Source organism: Mobula hypostoma, chromosome 18 (assembly GCF_963921235.1).
Source record: "Mobula hypostoma chromosome 18, sMobHyp1.1, whole genome shotgun sequence".
NCBI lineage: Eukaryota > Metazoa > Chordata > Chondrichthyes > Myliobatiformes > Myliobatidae > Mobula > Mobula hypostoma.
In genome coordinates, this window is record NC_086114.1 from 56,457,265 (window position 1) to 56,474,073 (window position 16,809).

At 37.3% G+C, this 16,809-nt stretch overlaps 1 protein-coding gene across 3 annotated transcripts in view; it reads right to left on the reverse strand.

Moving 5' to 3' along the window:
* LOC134358560 (fibrillin-1-like) overlaps positions 1-16,809 on the reverse strand; it is a 462,213-nt gene that overhangs the window by 184,570 nt on the left and 260,834 nt on the right. For all 3 annotated transcript variants that reach the window (XM_063070931.1, XM_063070932.1, XM_063070930.1), the window contains 3 exons: positions 11,026-11,151; positions 6,793-6,912; positions 4,927-5,064 (listed from right to left, as the gene is read on the reverse strand). In XM_063070931.1, coding sequence (XP_062927001.1) covers positions 4,927-5,064; positions 6,793-6,912; positions 11,026-11,151 — 384 coding nt within the window. The remainder of the gene's footprint in view (positions 1-4,926; positions 5,065-6,792; positions 6,913-11,025; positions 11,152-16,809) is intronic.

The following is a 16,809-nucleotide window of genomic DNA, read 5'->3' on the forward strand; positions in this document are numbered from 1 at the left end:
AGAATACCCTGCCAGAATCTCCATCAGGCCGGCAACAAGAACAGAATGACCTCCATCTTCCTGAGGCTTCACCTATGCACTAATGGAGACAATAAGAAGGTACTTTTAAATTTCAAATGTTTTTTTCAGAGTTGTTGAGATTTCTGTAAATGATTCATAAGTCTTATTAATAAATAAAAAGGGTGTAGTGGGTAAAGCAAATGTTTTGTCAGTGTTAAAAAGATGTTTCTCTTATGGACAGTTGAAAAATAATGATCTCTATAATCCATTTTAAATTTGAATTGCTGCTTGTTCTGGAGTTGGGAAGGGTTAGGCAGATGTTTTGTAAGCATTACTGTTTTTTTTAACAAGACTAGACAATGCCTAGTTTAGCTGGGTTGCCTATGCTCATGTTTTCACATGGATATTTTTTCACAACGCCTGCCTTAAAAACTGTGATCTCTTACAGAATTTTGAGAAATAGTGCAGACCATTAGGATTTGTTTTTAATTGTAACTGTTGATTCTTCTAGTTGAACAGATGTTTTGTCAGAGTTAATGTTAAACTAAAACCATTGTTTGTCAATGTCAAAAGTATGTTGTCATTACCATCACAGTGCACATTTTGATCGGAATTCAAGTTTTGTTTAGTAATATTGATCTGAACTCATTTGCTGGAGTCAAGTGCTTTGTTGCCAAAATCAGCATTCTGTTAAAAGAGGTTAAAATTCCAAAAGTCTAATCAGTAAATAAATGTTTCATGGTCTAGCTAAGGAAAATATTGACAAGCTTAAAAAATATATGCTGAATGTACTTAAATTGGGTTAAAACAAATTTATTAAAGGGCATAGTTTTTATTTTCAGAATTAACTTTGAAATTAGTTTTAAATTAAATTCAGTATTTTGATGGTGTGATGGTAATGACACTCATCCATGAAAACTTTGTAGAAGCACCTTAAAATATAAAAATTCTCTTAGTGGTTGATCAATGCCAAGATCTGGTCTTCATTCCAGAGCCTAAAATAAGGGTTATAACATAAACAACAGAGCTCAAAAAAATTTATTTTTTAGAATGTCAAATAGTCGAAGTGCCCCTAATTGAAGAATCACCCATGTTATGTAATGTATTTATATTTATCATTTTTTACATTAAAGGTTGAGCACCCCTTATCCAAAATCCCAAAATCTAAAAACCACCAAAACCTGAAATTTATTTGAGCACTGACATGATGTCACAAATAGAAAATTCTACAAGGTGATGGGTAGGTAGGTTCCCAGGTGATGTGCTGGTCTCTGTGTACCACAGACTATTCTGAAAAGTGACCTCACATATGTAATGAATACAAGTTAATGAAAAATAGAAAAACATTCCATAGAGTGCAAAATGAGGATCTGAATCATATATTGAAAGAGTGGATACATCTGCGTGGCGTAAACATATACTGCTTAATGGTATGCTGATTGTAAAATAAGCAAAGATCTACCATGACAAACTGAAGATTGAAGGTAATTGTGAATATTCAGCAGCCTGGTTGCAGAAATTTAAGAAAAAACACAACATTATAATTTTAAAGATTTGTGGTAATAAAGCATCTGCTAACCATGAAGAAATTCATTGATGTGTTTGCCAAGAACATCGCTGATGAAAATCTAACATGCTGAACGGCTGCATCAGTACATATGGGTGAGGAAGTGTAAGACAAGGATTGCTTACCAGCAGCATGTAAATTTAGAGTCAGGAATGATGGTGATGCTAAACAGCCACTGACTGTCCACCTGGGCGGCCGAGGTAGTGATAGCTTACCTTTGTGATGGTTCAATGTACACATTATTGTTTCATGCACAAAATTATTAAAAACATCATATAAAACTACCATCAGGGTACACGCATAAGCTGTGTATGTAATGAAAATGGATTTCGTGTTTAGACCTGGGTCCCATTCCCAAGCTATCACATTATATACGTAGATACAAATATTCCAACATACAAAAAAATTGGAAATCCAAAACACTTCCAGCCCCAAGCAGTTCAGATAAGGGGTGCTCAACCTGTATTGTGTTCTTTATCTTAGTTTGATTTTATATACTGCATCAGATCTGGACTAACAATTAGTTTGTTCTTTACACTTGTGTACTGGAAATAACATTAAACAATCTTGAATCTCAAATCTTGAATGTTGAACTGGTTTTTATAACATGCAGTTTATATTCTGTGTTACACTCTATTTACTTCTCAAGCATTTCTTCAGTCCACTCCAGCTTTGAAGGGCGGAAGATGTTTGTGCATTAATTATTTTATTGTGAGGTGACTATTGATCCTCAACTGCCATATAGAGCTTTGGCAGAAAGAGGTGTATGAGTGTCTTAAAGGATCTTGATAAACTTTTTTGCATATGCACTTTCATATTTTAAATAGTAATAACCCCTTTAATAGTAATAACCCTTCTCACAAACAAGTACATTGATTCAGCAGTTAATATCTCACAAATCATTATAGCATTCAGCCATGAACACTGAACACAATTACAGTGGCATGCAAATATTTGGGCACCCCGGTCAAAATTTCTGTTACTGTGAATAGCTAAGCGAGTGAAAGATGAACTGATTTCCAAAAGGCATAAAGTTAAAGATGACACATTTCTTTAATATTTTATGCAAGAAAACTTTTTTTATTTTCATCTTTTACAGTTTCAAAATAACAAAAAAAGGAAAAGGGCCCGAAGCAAAAGTTTGGGCACTCTGCATGGCAGTACTTAGTAACACCCCCTTTGGCAAGTATCACAGCTTGTAAATGCTTTCTGTAGCCAGCTCAGAGTCTTTCAATTCTTGTTTGGGGGATCTTCACCCATTCTTCCTTGCAAAAGGCTTCTAGTTCTGTGAGATTCTTGAGCCATCTTACATGCACTGCTCTTTTGAGGTCCATCTACAGATTCTCGATGATGTTTAGGTCAGGGGACTGTGAGGGCCATGGCAAAACCTTCAGCTTGCGCCTCTTGAGGTAATCCATTGTGAATTTTGAGGTGTGTTTAGGATCATTATCCTGTTGTAGAAACCATCCTCTTTTCATCTTTGGCTTTTTTTTTACAGACTGTGTGATGTTTGCTTCCAGAATTTGCTGGTATTTAATTGAATTCATTCTTCCCACTACCAGTAAATGTTCCCCATGCCACTGGCTGCAACACAAGCCCAAAGCATGATTGATCCACCCCCGTGCTTAACAGTTGGAGAGGGGTTCTTTTCATGAAATTCCGCACCCTTTTTTCTCCAAACATACCTTTGCTCATTGCGGCCAAAAAGTTCTATTCAAAAGGTTCAAAGGAACATCTAAACAAGCCTGATGCATTTTGGAAACAAGTCCTGTGGACTGATGAAGTTAAATAGAACCTTTTGGATACTTTATTCTTGATGAAATTATGTATGTTTTTAATATTTCAATTTAGTTGTAATTGCTTATTTTTTGCATTATTCAATCTCTACTCCTTAAGTTGTCACTGAATGAAAACCTTAAGTTTTAAATGAATTCTGCTTAAATACAGGTTCACCAGAAAATTCATGGGAAAAACTATGGAGAAGGTAAATCTCTCTCAGCTTTATTTTATAGTATAATATTAATGTGATTGTTGCTTAATTTTTAAGGAAAAAAATCTTGTCAAATAAAGATTTGCCAAAATCAAATCTTTATTTTGATAAAGATTGTGCTTTGTTGAATAATGACAAATTCTTGGTGTATATCTAGATATCATATTACTTTCAGATTTATTGCTTATATTTGATGAAATATATATTTCAATTTAATATTTCAATTATAGATTTTAAAAATATTATATTAAGGGAAAATACAAAGTAAACATTACTTTTTGACAGTTATGTTGTCATAACTAAAGAGCAATACTATTAAATATTTATAGGCAACTCAAATGGTTCCTAACATTACCTGTTTTAAATGGCATTATCTTGAAAACATTTAATTGTTTTATATTTACCAGGAAGTTAGTGGATTGATTTTGTTTCAACTCCCTTCTATTTTTGCCTGTAGTAAATACAAGTCATGATCAACAGCCACTCATGGAGAAGCTGATGCTGGTAACATAATTAACAGTCATAATGTAATGGCTTCACAATTACTGAACCTTATGACTAAATATCTGCCAATAGTACAACCTCTTCACAAACACTACTTACTTAAATCAAAATTAAAATGTTACATTTCAATGAACTGCATGACAGTCCCCGAAAATACTCTAGCTTGCTTAAAATCACAAAACTAAATTCATTGTCCAATTAATAAAGCTGTATTTGCATTAAACAAAAAATGTGCTCACTTGCTAAAGTTTATTCAAAACTAGCTTTAGGGAGTATGATGCAGATCCATAAGAGGGAAAAAACAGGTAATTTAAATAGAAATGATGATGAAATCAAATTTGAAGGTGGATTGACAGCTCTCTGAAGTTTAACCTGTAAACTGGTAAGATTCTAACCAAAGGCTTAATGCAGTGCCAAGAAATGTTAACGATACACATATACCTCTGGAAATCTTAAAAATCAAAATTTACAAAACTTTGTGAAACAAATGTGAACAGCCAAAAACATAATATGAAAAAAGGATCTTGAAAGCATAACTATTTCAATAACCTACTTTGGCTCTCTCCATTCTTTTGGACATTTATTAAGGTTTTATTAAATTATAAGCATTTGACCAATTGGTTTTCTATTGTACTCTGGTGACCTTATCTTTTTTTCTAGCATTTGGGTGATGTAATTGTTCAGAAGCCATTCCATACTTGTTAGAATTATGAGAGTGTCAGGTAATGTATGTGGCATTACACTGAAGTACGTACTCCCTAAAACCTCATGAATCCTGTAACCATATTAACACCACAGTGAATTATAAATGAACAATTTCAATACAGTGGAAACTATATTAATAGAATTACAGAAACATGATTACCTATTTTGCAAGGTTCACAAGGACTTCCCCAAGCAGCACCCAATGTTGCACAGCACTGTGACTTTAGTGTGGCACCATTAATATTTATTTCACACTTCCCTCCAATGTGTTGCAACCAACAAGTCCCTTTAACCGTCTCTGCAGGAAAAGCATATTTCTACATGAAAATTATGGATTAGAATAATTATTTTTGATAAATGAAATAAAACCACTGATATGTGAAGATTTTCCAAAGTTTGTTTTCCCTGGAGTGGTGGAGGTTGAGGAGATAGGATTACTCTTGTCCTTGCCTACCACCCCACTAGCCTCCGTGTACAGCACATAATTCACCATAACCTATGACATCTCTGATGGGATCCCACCACCAAGCACATCTTTCCCTCCTCCCCCACTTTCCACAGGGATCACTCACTACGTGACTCCCTTGGCAACTTACAGTATCCCTCTCCACTGATCTCCCTACTGGTACTTATCCTTGCTAGTGGAACAAGTGCCACACCTGCCCCATCACCTTCTCCCCAACTACTATTCAGGGCCCCAAACAAGTCCTTTCAGGTGAGGCGACACTCTACCTGTGAGTCTGTTGGGGTCATCTACTGTACTCTTGCTCCCAGTGTGGCCTCCTACATATTGGTGAGACCCTGTATATTGGGAGATTGCTTCGCTGAGCACCAATGTTCCAACCACCAGAAAAAAGGATCTCCCTGTAACCACCCAATTCAATTCCACTTCCCATTCCGACACATGATAAGGCCACACTCATGTTGGCGAGCAACATCTTATATTCCCTAGGTGCGCTTCAACCTGATGACATGAAAATTGATTTCTTGAACTTCCAGTAATTACCCTGCCTTCACCATTCCCGTTTATCTCTCTCAGCTTATTTCCTTACCTGCCCATCACCCCTCTCTGGTACTCCCCCACCCTTCCTTTCTTTGATGGTCTTCTGTCCTCTCCTATCAGATTCCCCTTCCTCCAGCCCTTTATTTCTTTCACCAATTTCCCAGCTTTTTACTTCACTCCCCTCCCCCAGTTTCACCTATCACCTGCCACTTATGCTTCTTCCTCCCCTCCCACTACCTTCTTATCTGACTACTCCCCTTCCTTTACAGTCCTGATGAAGGGTCTCGGCCCGAAATACTGACTACTTACTCATTCCCATAGGCACCGCCTGGCCTGCTGAGTTCCTCCAATATTTTGTGTGTGTGCTTTGGCACCTAGTTCTATTTGTTTCAGCAATGTTTGGATATTTCTTGAACATTTATTTCTGCAAAAGGTCTGATTTCCTGGTTTAATGATAATGGTAGGGGGAGATGTTGAAAAGTGTGGTTACAGATGCATTAGGATTGCTGCTGCTTGAATAGAACACTTGAATGCCACATATGCACCTGTTCTGAATCTATAACTCAAATTAAAATCTTCTAAATGTGTAGGACTTTGGTTCCATAAGGACTATCAGTGGTAATAATACAGATATATTTGGTACAGGTAGGTTGATAAGGAATTATCAACAACATACTCATTAATGCAGTGGCAAAATGAAATTTCAGGTTGTGACAAGATGTTTACTTGTCAGTTATATTTACTTTCATTTTAGAAAATTATATGTGAACCTTTACTACTTGTAGTATAAGTTCACTGATATAGCAGCTGATAGCTACCCTCCCCCAATGGCCATAAATCAGCAGCTGAAATTAAGTCATGATCATACAGATTAATTTTAATTTCTAAAGATCATTCTACATTGATTTTATAAAACAAAAATGGTTAAGGTGGTACTATGACCAAGGTATTTAGGATACCCAAGTAACATGTTAAAAAGAGAGCATATATTTTCTAAGCAAGTAAAAATATACACGGACATACCAATACACCGAGTTTTAGACGCATCAAGAGTACTTCCTTGGAAACACTGGCATGAATAACTGCCAGGCACATTCTTACAATCTCCATTGATGCAGGGATTGGTCTCACATTCATTAATATCTGATGAGGGAAGAAAAATTCAAGTTATTGTACGGTAAATCACAATCAGTACAAAACTTCTTTAAAATATTCTATGTTAATGTAAATCATGCTTTCAAATATTATATTAACAATGGGTTTAATCTGCGGAATTCAAATGAATTAATTATGTTAAAATGTTTACATTCTAATATCACAATATAATTTCATCACATTAATGTGTTTAAATCCGAAAGATCATCCAGGATAGCAAGACACTTAGAACCACAGACTTTCATTATTCATCATGGGGAAACATGCACAAAGTGTTTATTTCAATTTTAAAATAAAATAATTAAATCATTCTCTATTAACAACAACAACTCAATTTTTGACTTTTATAAAGCCAAAATTCCAGCATTCTTTTAAGTACTTTAGAACTTCTATCTGTATTTGTGTGATGTTTAACCTATATTAAAATATTCATGGATCTGTTTAAAATTATTTTTAAGGTTTTATTACTGAATACAAGTAATTACCTTTTGAGGGAGAAAAATTGTGGATTGCAGAGTGTTTGATCTCTATGGACTAACAGAAGATATTTCAACAAATTCCACATCATATTGCCAAAAATGAAAATATATCAAATAGATTACTCACTGTTCAAAGTAGCAAGAGTTTTAAAAAAAGTGCAAGTATTGGTGGACTTCAAGCAATAGGAATGTTTATTCAAGTTCTTGACTGTTAATATGTTTTGTGGATGGGATTAAGAAGTTACAAATTGGAATAAACTGACCTGGCAAGCATAACTAGAACTTAAGAATTATGAAGAAATTCATTTTGAATTTGAAAATGAAAAACTGAAATACTCTCCTACTGATGACAGACTAGGAGGTATGAATAAGTAAAGGAATGCATTTGAATGTTCATATGGATTGAGCATTAAAGGCTACAGCAAAACAAAAATGCTGGAAATATTCAGCAGTCTGCACCACAGAATCAATATTTCAGGTCACAGACCCTTCCAGAACATGAATGATATTGAACCTGTTTGTATTCCCACAGCTGTGGCTTGATTGCTGAGTATTTCCAGCACTTAATGTTTTTTGTTCAGACTTCCAATTTACTAGGGCTCCTTGATTCTTAAAACACGGGAATAGGCCTTTTAGTCCAGTTTGTCCATGCCTTCAGTTACTTAGCTGAGCTAGTTCCATTTGGCAGTGTTTGGTTCATATTCCTTTAAACAATTCCTTCTCATATATCTGTTCAAATGTCATTTAAACATTGTGATTGACCATAAGGCCATAAGACATAGTAAGTAGGCCATTTACCCATCTGAGTCTGCTCCACCATTCAATCATCACTAATTTATTATCCCTCTCAACACCATTCTTCTGCTTTCTCCCTATACCTTTGATGCCCCTTACTAATCAAGAGTCTATCAACCTCCACTTTAAATCTATCCAATGACTTGGTCTCCACACCCATCTGTGGCACTGAATTCCACAGATTCACCACATTCTGGTTGAAGAAATTTCTCCTCATCTCTGTTCTAAAGAGACATCTTGCTACTCTGGATTTTCAGAAAGCCTTTGACAAGGTGCTATACGAGGCTGCTGGGCAAAATAAGAGCTTATGGTAATACAGGGAAGATACTAGCATGGATAGAGCATTGGCTGATTGGCATGAGGTAATCAGTGGGAATAAAAGGTTTCTGATTGATTGCTGGCGACCAGTAGTGTTCTGTAGCGGCCAGTTTTGGGACCACTTCATTTTACGTTAAAACCAATGATTTGGATGATGGAATAAATAGCTTTGAGACCAAGTTTGCAGGAGATACAAAGATAGGTGGAGGGGCAGGTAGTGTTGAGGAAGCTGGAGGCTGCAGAGGACTTAAGACAGATTAGAAGAATGGGCAAGAAGTGGCAGATAGAATACAGTATCTGGAAGTGTATGGTCATGCACTTAGGCAGGAGTAAAAGCATAGACTATTTTCTAACGGGGCGAAAATTCAAAAATCAAAGGGACTTGGGAGTCCTTGAGCAGGATTCCCTAAAGGTAAACTTGCAGGTTGAGCTGGTGGTGACGAAATGTTAGCATTCATTTCAAGAGGACTAGAATATAAAAGCAAGGATGTAATATTAAGGTTTTATAAGGCACTGGTGAGGCCTCACTTAAGAGTATTCTGAGTAGTTTTGGGCTTCTTATCTAAGAAAGGATGTACTGATATTGACAGGGTTCAAAGGAGGTTTATAAAAATGATTCCAGGAATGAAAGGCTTATCATATAAGGAGTGTTAGATGGCTCTGGGCCTGTACTTGCTGGAATTGAAATGAATTGTGGGGGGGGGGTGGAATCTCAATGAAACCTTTTGTATGTTGAAAGGTCTTGATAGAGTGGATGTGGAGAGAATGTTTCCTATAGTTGGGGTGGTGGTATAGGCCAGAGGACACAAGCTCAGAATAGAGGGACATCCACCTAGAACGGAGATTAGGAGGCATTTCTTTAGCAGGAGGGTGGTGAGTCTGTGGAATTCATTGCCAGAGATGACTGTGGAGGCTAGGTCATTGGGTGGCTTTAAGTCTAAGGTTGATAGATTCTTGCTAAGTCAGGGCGTGAAGGGTTATGGGGAGAAGGCAGGAGGATAGGGTTGAGATGAAAATGGATCAATCATGATCAATGGTCTGATATCTACTCTTTATATATCTGAAAAACATTCGGTCACCTCTTTCATATTATTAGTTAGCTTACTTCATATTCCATCTTTTCTCTCCTTATTGTTCTTTTAGTTGCATTCTGCTAGTTTATAAAAGCTTCCTAATCTACCAGCTTCCCAGTAATTCCTGCTATTTGTATGTCCTCTCTTTTGGGCTGTCTTTGACTTCCTTTGTCAGCCATGATTGCCTCCCTTTAGAATGCAAGAATATGAGGGTCTAAAACTAGAAGGGCATAAGTTTCTCATACAGAGGGTGATAGGTATGTGGAACGAATTGTCAGAGGAAGTGGCAGAGGTGTGTATAATCAGCATCTAAAAATAATTTTTACAGGTGGGAGAGGAGTAGAAGTAATTCGGCCAAAAGGAAAATGGGATTAGCTTGGATCAACATCCTGATTGGCATGGATGAGCTGAGTCAAAGACTGCTTCAGTGCTGTGTAATTCTACGGCTCTTTGAAGATTGAATTTGTCTTTTTTTGTGGGCACGTATGTCCCATATTGTTAGGTTGATGTTAGTATTGTAATTATGCTGGAATGTCTTAGCTAAAGGTATAGTTAATGCTAGGGAATGAATTCGGTTCTACATCTGAGATGGTTACAGTGCCATTTCCTGTTTCTAGTGTTCAACCATTTTATTTCATGTTGAGTTAACTTAATTTGCTGAGACATTTTTTGATGATAGGAACATGAGGGTGAAGACAATATGTATTTTGATACAACTAAGTGGTTTAGTTAATTATTTCAAAAGGAAGTTGAGAGTTCTATGCATAGTTTTAGTTCCCTGATTTAATGAAAAATATATCAATTAAGAGAAGATTGCTAGGATGATCCCAGGTTTGGAGGCAATGTCTTATAAGGATAGATGGAACAGGATACTTTGCTACTCTGAAACTTAGAAGAAAGAAAGATGATACAAATACAAACGTATATGTAGTTGACAGAGTACATGTTTGAAGAATGTTTCTTCTTATCAAAGTGTCTAAGACCAGAGGGTATTGGCCTCAGTATAAAGGGCTGCCATATAAGACTTAAATGAGAAAGATGGATTGTATTTTTTGGAATTCTCTTTTTATAGAAAGCTGTGGAACCTGAATAATTGAATATATTTAGAGCTGATATAGATTTTTAATCAGTGTGAGAATCAAGCATTCTGGGCAGAGGATAGGAAAGTAGATTTCATCAACCATGATTTTATTTGATGGCATTGCAAGTTGGAAAGGTCAAATGCATAATCTTGTTCCTCTCTCTTATGGTATTATGATACATCCTTTACCCTAATTAAAATGTGTTACTTTGGAGATGTAGAAATTTTAGCTTCAAATTTTAGGTTTATTTCTATACCATGGTTTTGACAATAAAGCAAACCTGCTGAGTACTGATCTCTGAAAATTAAGATAGGAAGCATTGTAGGGACACTTGGTAAGATTAAAGCACCTTACCTTCACATGTTTCAGATTCAGGTTTAAAAACATATCCTTTTGGACAGGAACAGGTATAACTCCCAGGTGTGTTTCTACAGAGACCATTGTCACATAGTAATCTGTTCACAAAACACTCATCAATATCTGCAAAAAAAGAGAGATTTTTAAATATGTATCCAAAGAAAAACTCCATTTTTATTTTATTACTGAAAATATGACAAAAGATGATATGCTAGTGTTTTTTTTTAATGCATTGCTGTGTAGTTCACCCAGGACATGGCAGTGCAACAGGATTGCGCTTCTACATAGAGATTCATTGTGGATCATTAGAAATAATTACTGAATTTTACAAAGCAATATATATTATTTCTCAATGACTTAAAATGACACCCTTCTATATTAAAATTGTTCTGACAATAATGACAGAAGCAAGAGACAGAAAGAGGATGTAATCACCTGTTTTTTTTTATCCTGACCTTCAAATCCTTATGAATGAGACACAGAATTGAGATACTCTATGTTAGGTTCTAGTTGGAGACATTCCAAGGCAACAGGCAGGAGAAAATGCCTGGTTAATAGTCTCAGAACTTTCAGTATATAATGAGATATACATGCAACGTGGTGGAATACTGCAAAAATTCCATTCCTTGCAACATATTTCAGTTTGAGAATTCTGACACATTAAGACGGACTACTACCTTCAGATGCAACAGTGATTTCCCATACACTCATATATACTAATACTAGCAGCCAGCCACAGAGAAATCAAGCAAGGGATTTATGTCATTGTAAGACATTCAGTACTTACACTTTGTCATCTTGGCTAATACTGCAGGCATCCAATACCCGGTCCTGCACACAAGAGAACTCTTCTGGGCTCAGAGCCTAACTATGTTGGAGGAAAAGTTCTCCTGAGAGACACTGGGATATCGCAGCCCTATGTAGCAGGCACAACCAAAGAAGCCCTGAAATTTTTGAAACCTGGTATACAGGTGTAAGGGGTTTCTGCTTTTATGTTACTGCGTAGGCTAATTAAAATGGCTTGTTATGTTATAATTGAAATGGCTTCTTTGTTATGTTAAATGCTGAGATGCTAGCAACTTGTTTGGGTTATATTATTGATAACAGAGTGAACAAACCAACTGGGATAGAGTTATTCTTCCTAGTGTGTCTGCAAGTTATTGTGATGCGGGGGTTTTTGGGGAGAAGGCACAAGAGAGAGAGAATGCACAAGGTGCTATGAGCCGGCTAACGGGGTTGGACCCCGAGCAGGAGTCCGAGGTCCAGGGTTTTCAGTGAGGAGAGGAGATGGAGACAGACTTGTGTGGAGCGTCTGGTCGACCACCGTGGTTGGTCCCAGGCGGCAGGTCAAGGTGGTCAGAGGGGATCGAATGGTGAAGAGAGGATCGTTACTAGAGCTTCAACTGTTTGTGCACAAAGAGGTTGAACTTTGATGAGTGTGGCACCTTTTATTTTCCTTTTATATTTTATCTCTATGAATTATATAGCTCCAGTAATATCTATAAACTGTAATTCATTTAATTGAATATGGTGTATTGTCTGTTATTTGGCGGGGTGGGGTAAATCACACAGCATCCAAACAAACTTAATTACTCAGTTTGGCGGGTCCGAGGGCTGCTTAGCTTCCTTAGACGACAGCAAGCTGAGCGACCCTGAGGCTTGCCAGGGGGCTACACAGCTATCTCTTCCTTCTTATTTGAAATGACTGTTCCATCTACACATATATACATTTACTATACCTGCTACTTACATAACCAAGTACAGGAATTCAGAATGCCCACGTTATGCCTTAATTTATATAGACACAGAGGCATGCAAATCACACACCAATCTGTCCAACAACAGAGGAGATGGAGAAGGATGGTGATCTTAAGGAGGAAAAGGACTCTTTACAATTGTACCTGACACTGCTCAGTATCATCTCAAGTACTGACAATGTGGATGCAGAATAGATTGGAGGGTCATGTTTAACATTCAGAGAGAAATATAGTCAGCTCAGAGGTGAAGAAAAGCTATACCGCTAGCTTTCCAGCACTGTCCCATGCAGTATAAATGAGGAAAGTGGTAAGAAAACATGGAAGCAAGATGTATTAAGTTAATCTCAATGCACTGTGTGGCTTGCTTGACAAAAAAAGCAAGGGACATGCAAGACTTCACCTTCAACTATAATTGTTCATGGTAAGCCAAGAATACAATGAGTCTAGTCAGGAAGTGGGAGTACTTCTAATACAGTTGGTGCAATACTTTCAAATGACAAAAACATCTTCTCCACAACGTCCATCAGCACAGGAGCACTGCAGGGATGTATATTTAGCCCCCTACTCTACACACTTTACACCTATGACTGTGTGGCTAAGTACAGCTCCAACACCATAAACAAGTTTGCTCTTGATACCACTATTGTTAGCTGAATCAAAGATGGTGATGAATCAGCATACAGAAGAGAGACTGAAAATTTGATGTGGTGTAATAACAATAACCTCTCACTCAATGTCAATAAGACTAAAGAATTGATTGTAGACTTCAGGAGAGGGAAACCAGAGGTTCAAGAGCCAGAAATCATTGGAGGATCAGAGGTGGAGAGGATGTAACTTTAAATTCCTGGGTGTCACTATCTCAGAGGACCTGTCCTGGACCCATCATATAAATATCATTGCAAAGGAAGCACAACAGCATCTCACTTCCTCAGGGGTCTGCGGATACTCGGCACGTCACCAAAAACCTTGACAAACTTGTGAGGTGGAAAGTGTGCTGACTGGCTGCATTACAACCTGTTACTGGAACACCAATGTCTTTGAGCAGAAAATCCTACAAAAGATAGTGGATTTGGCCCAGTATATCCGGGTAAAACACTCCTAACTATTGAGCACATTTACATGAAATGTTACCGGAGAAAAGTAACATCCATCATCAAAGATCCTCACCACCCAGGCCATGCACTTTTCTCGCTGCTGGCATCAGGTAGAAGATACAAGTGCCTCAGGACTTGTACCACCAGGTTCAAGAACAGTTACTACCCTTGAACCATTAGGCTCTTGAACAAAAGGGTATAACTGCACTCATTTAAGGACTCTTTTATCTTGTTATTTTATACTCGTTATTTATTGCTATTTATCTGTAATCTGCATTTGCAGAGTTTGTTTATAGTTTACAGATTCTGTTTACATCTACTGTTCTATAGATTTGCTAAGTATGTCTGTAGAAAGAGAATCTAGGGTTGTATGTGGTGACATGTACATACTCTGACAATAAATTTTACTTTGAACTTTGAACAGTTGCTCAAGGTACAGATTTTTGCTTTTGTGGAGATGCCGGCAGAGTTTTGCGATATTAAAAAAAGGAAGTAGGAAAATCTTTGAAAGATCAGAGAATTGAGGGCTATGGTAAACTGGTAAAGTAGAGGAACGAAGCCTCTGATAGATCAGTGATTATTGTACTGAATGGCAAGACAGGCCTATTCCGGCTCCTACTTAATGTTCTTATATCCCATCAGGAATCTGCTGACTGCTGTCCAAGAGAAAACTGTTGTGACAAAACAAAGTACTACTTCCCAGGATCGATTGTTGTAATTTGAGAAGTGACTGACCTTCACTAGAGAACATAATTGGGGGCAAATCTCTCAGACCATACAGAAAGGATGTTCCCAATGGCTGGAGAATCCATAACCAGGAGTTGTAGCCTCCAGATAAGTGTGTGCCATTTAGACAAAGATCAGGAGAAATGTTTTCATCCAAAGGATGATGAAGATGTGAAATTTTCTATTGCAGAAGTAGTTGAGGTCATCAATGAATATAATCAAGAAGAAAGCAGATCCAACATTTAATGGATAAGGCATCAAGGGATAGGGCAGGAAAGTGGGAACAGGACAATGAAGTAGATGATCAGCCTTGATTGTATTGGCCAGTGAACAGGTTGAGGGACTGAATGACTGACTTCTGTTCCTATTTTCTATCATAATTAAGACAATTACAAAGATACTAAGGCAGAAGTAGACAAGGAAAGAAGATTAGAATGTAAGAAGTTAGATAAGTGCTGACAGAGATTTAAGGAGATAGGTTATAATTGCAGATAAACACTTCATGGGCTTCCAGCGAGTACAGCTATCAATTTTAACTGACATTTCAATGACACACTCTGCCATCTTCATCAGGGATGATGGCTGGGCATATCTAGTCCAGTGGTATTTATACCCTTCATCCATCCCTGTTAATTGGTTAGTCCTCATCCATTCAGGGTTCCAATGTCGCACCTCGTTTACAATCGAATTCCAGTTCTTACTTAAGAGTTAGACCTTTGTCTTTGTTAAAATTCTTTTCCTCTAGTTTTATTTCAATGGCTTCCTTCACCATGTGGTCCCAAAAGACATTGGTGCAGCACAGTAGTTTTGTGCCACTGAAGTCAATCCTGTGGCCATTGCGAATGCAGTGTTGTGCTACTGCCAATTTCTCCAGGTAACCCAAATGGATACACCTCCTATGCTCCTTGATGTGGGTTTCCACCATGTGTCCCATCTGGCCGAAATACACTACTCCTCATTCACAGGGAATCCTGTAAATGTCAGCAGTCCTGAGTCCCAGGATATCTTTAACCTGCATAAACTGAGATTTGAGCTTCCTTATGGGATTGCAGATGGTATTAATCTGGTATTTATTCAGGATCCTGGCAATCATTCCAGAAACCATGGAAATATAGGGAAGACAGGTGGTAGCAACAGGTTCCTCCTCGTTGTTAGGTTTCCTGGCTTTTCTGTTGGCCCTTTTAAGGGCCCGATTGATTTCCTTCACCCAGTAACCATTCTGTACATCTTATTTCCTCATGGAGACTCTCTGGGTTCAAAATAGTTTCTGCACAGTTAATAAAAATAGAAAGAACTGCTCTATGTTGGGAGGCGTGATGGCGGCTATTTTGTTGAGGTATAAGTCCGTGTGAGTGGATTTCTGATAGATGCCATGTCTGAGGCTATCTTCTGGTTTCCATTGTATTCTACTTTGATTAACTGTGCAAAAAAACCCAGAAATTTGAAAGACTTTCAGCCCAAGTATCTTGGATAAGGGGTGCTCAAAGTGTATTAAGGAAGTAATAGCAGGACATTTAGAAAATTATAATATAAGCAGATTCAACATGACTTCATGAAAGAGAAATCATACTTGACAGATTTTTAGAGTTCTTTGAGTCTATAATGAGCAGCACAAGTAGAAGGGAAGCAGGGGGAGCAGAAGAATTTTAATACTGAAAAGGCATTTGATGAAGTACCTAATGAATAATTATCGAAAAAATATTCATGCCACTGGGAGTAGTATATTAGTATGTTGAGGACAGTGTAACTGGTAACAACCATTCAGGATAAATGGATAATCTTCAGGCTTGCAAACTCTACCAGTGTAATTAGACTTACTGTAGGTCCTTAATTTCTTTCAATCTACATTAATGAATATCGGATAAAGACACAGAATAGATTGTAATGTGACTTGCTGATAATTCAATAAGTAGGAAAAGAAGTTGTGAGGATGACACAAAGAATCTGCAAAGATAAATAAATAGATTAAATCAAAAACACAAGAGATTTTGCAGATGCTGCAAACCTACAGCTACACACACAAAATACATGGAAGAACTCAGCAGGTTAGGAAGCATCTATGGAGAGGAATAAACAGTTGATGTCTCAGGCCAGTTCATCGGGACTGGAAAGGAAGTGGGAATAAGCCAGAATAAGAAGGTACTCTTCCTATCAGGGGAAAGACAACATGCCACCAATTGCCAAGTGTGGTGGAAAGTGGTGGG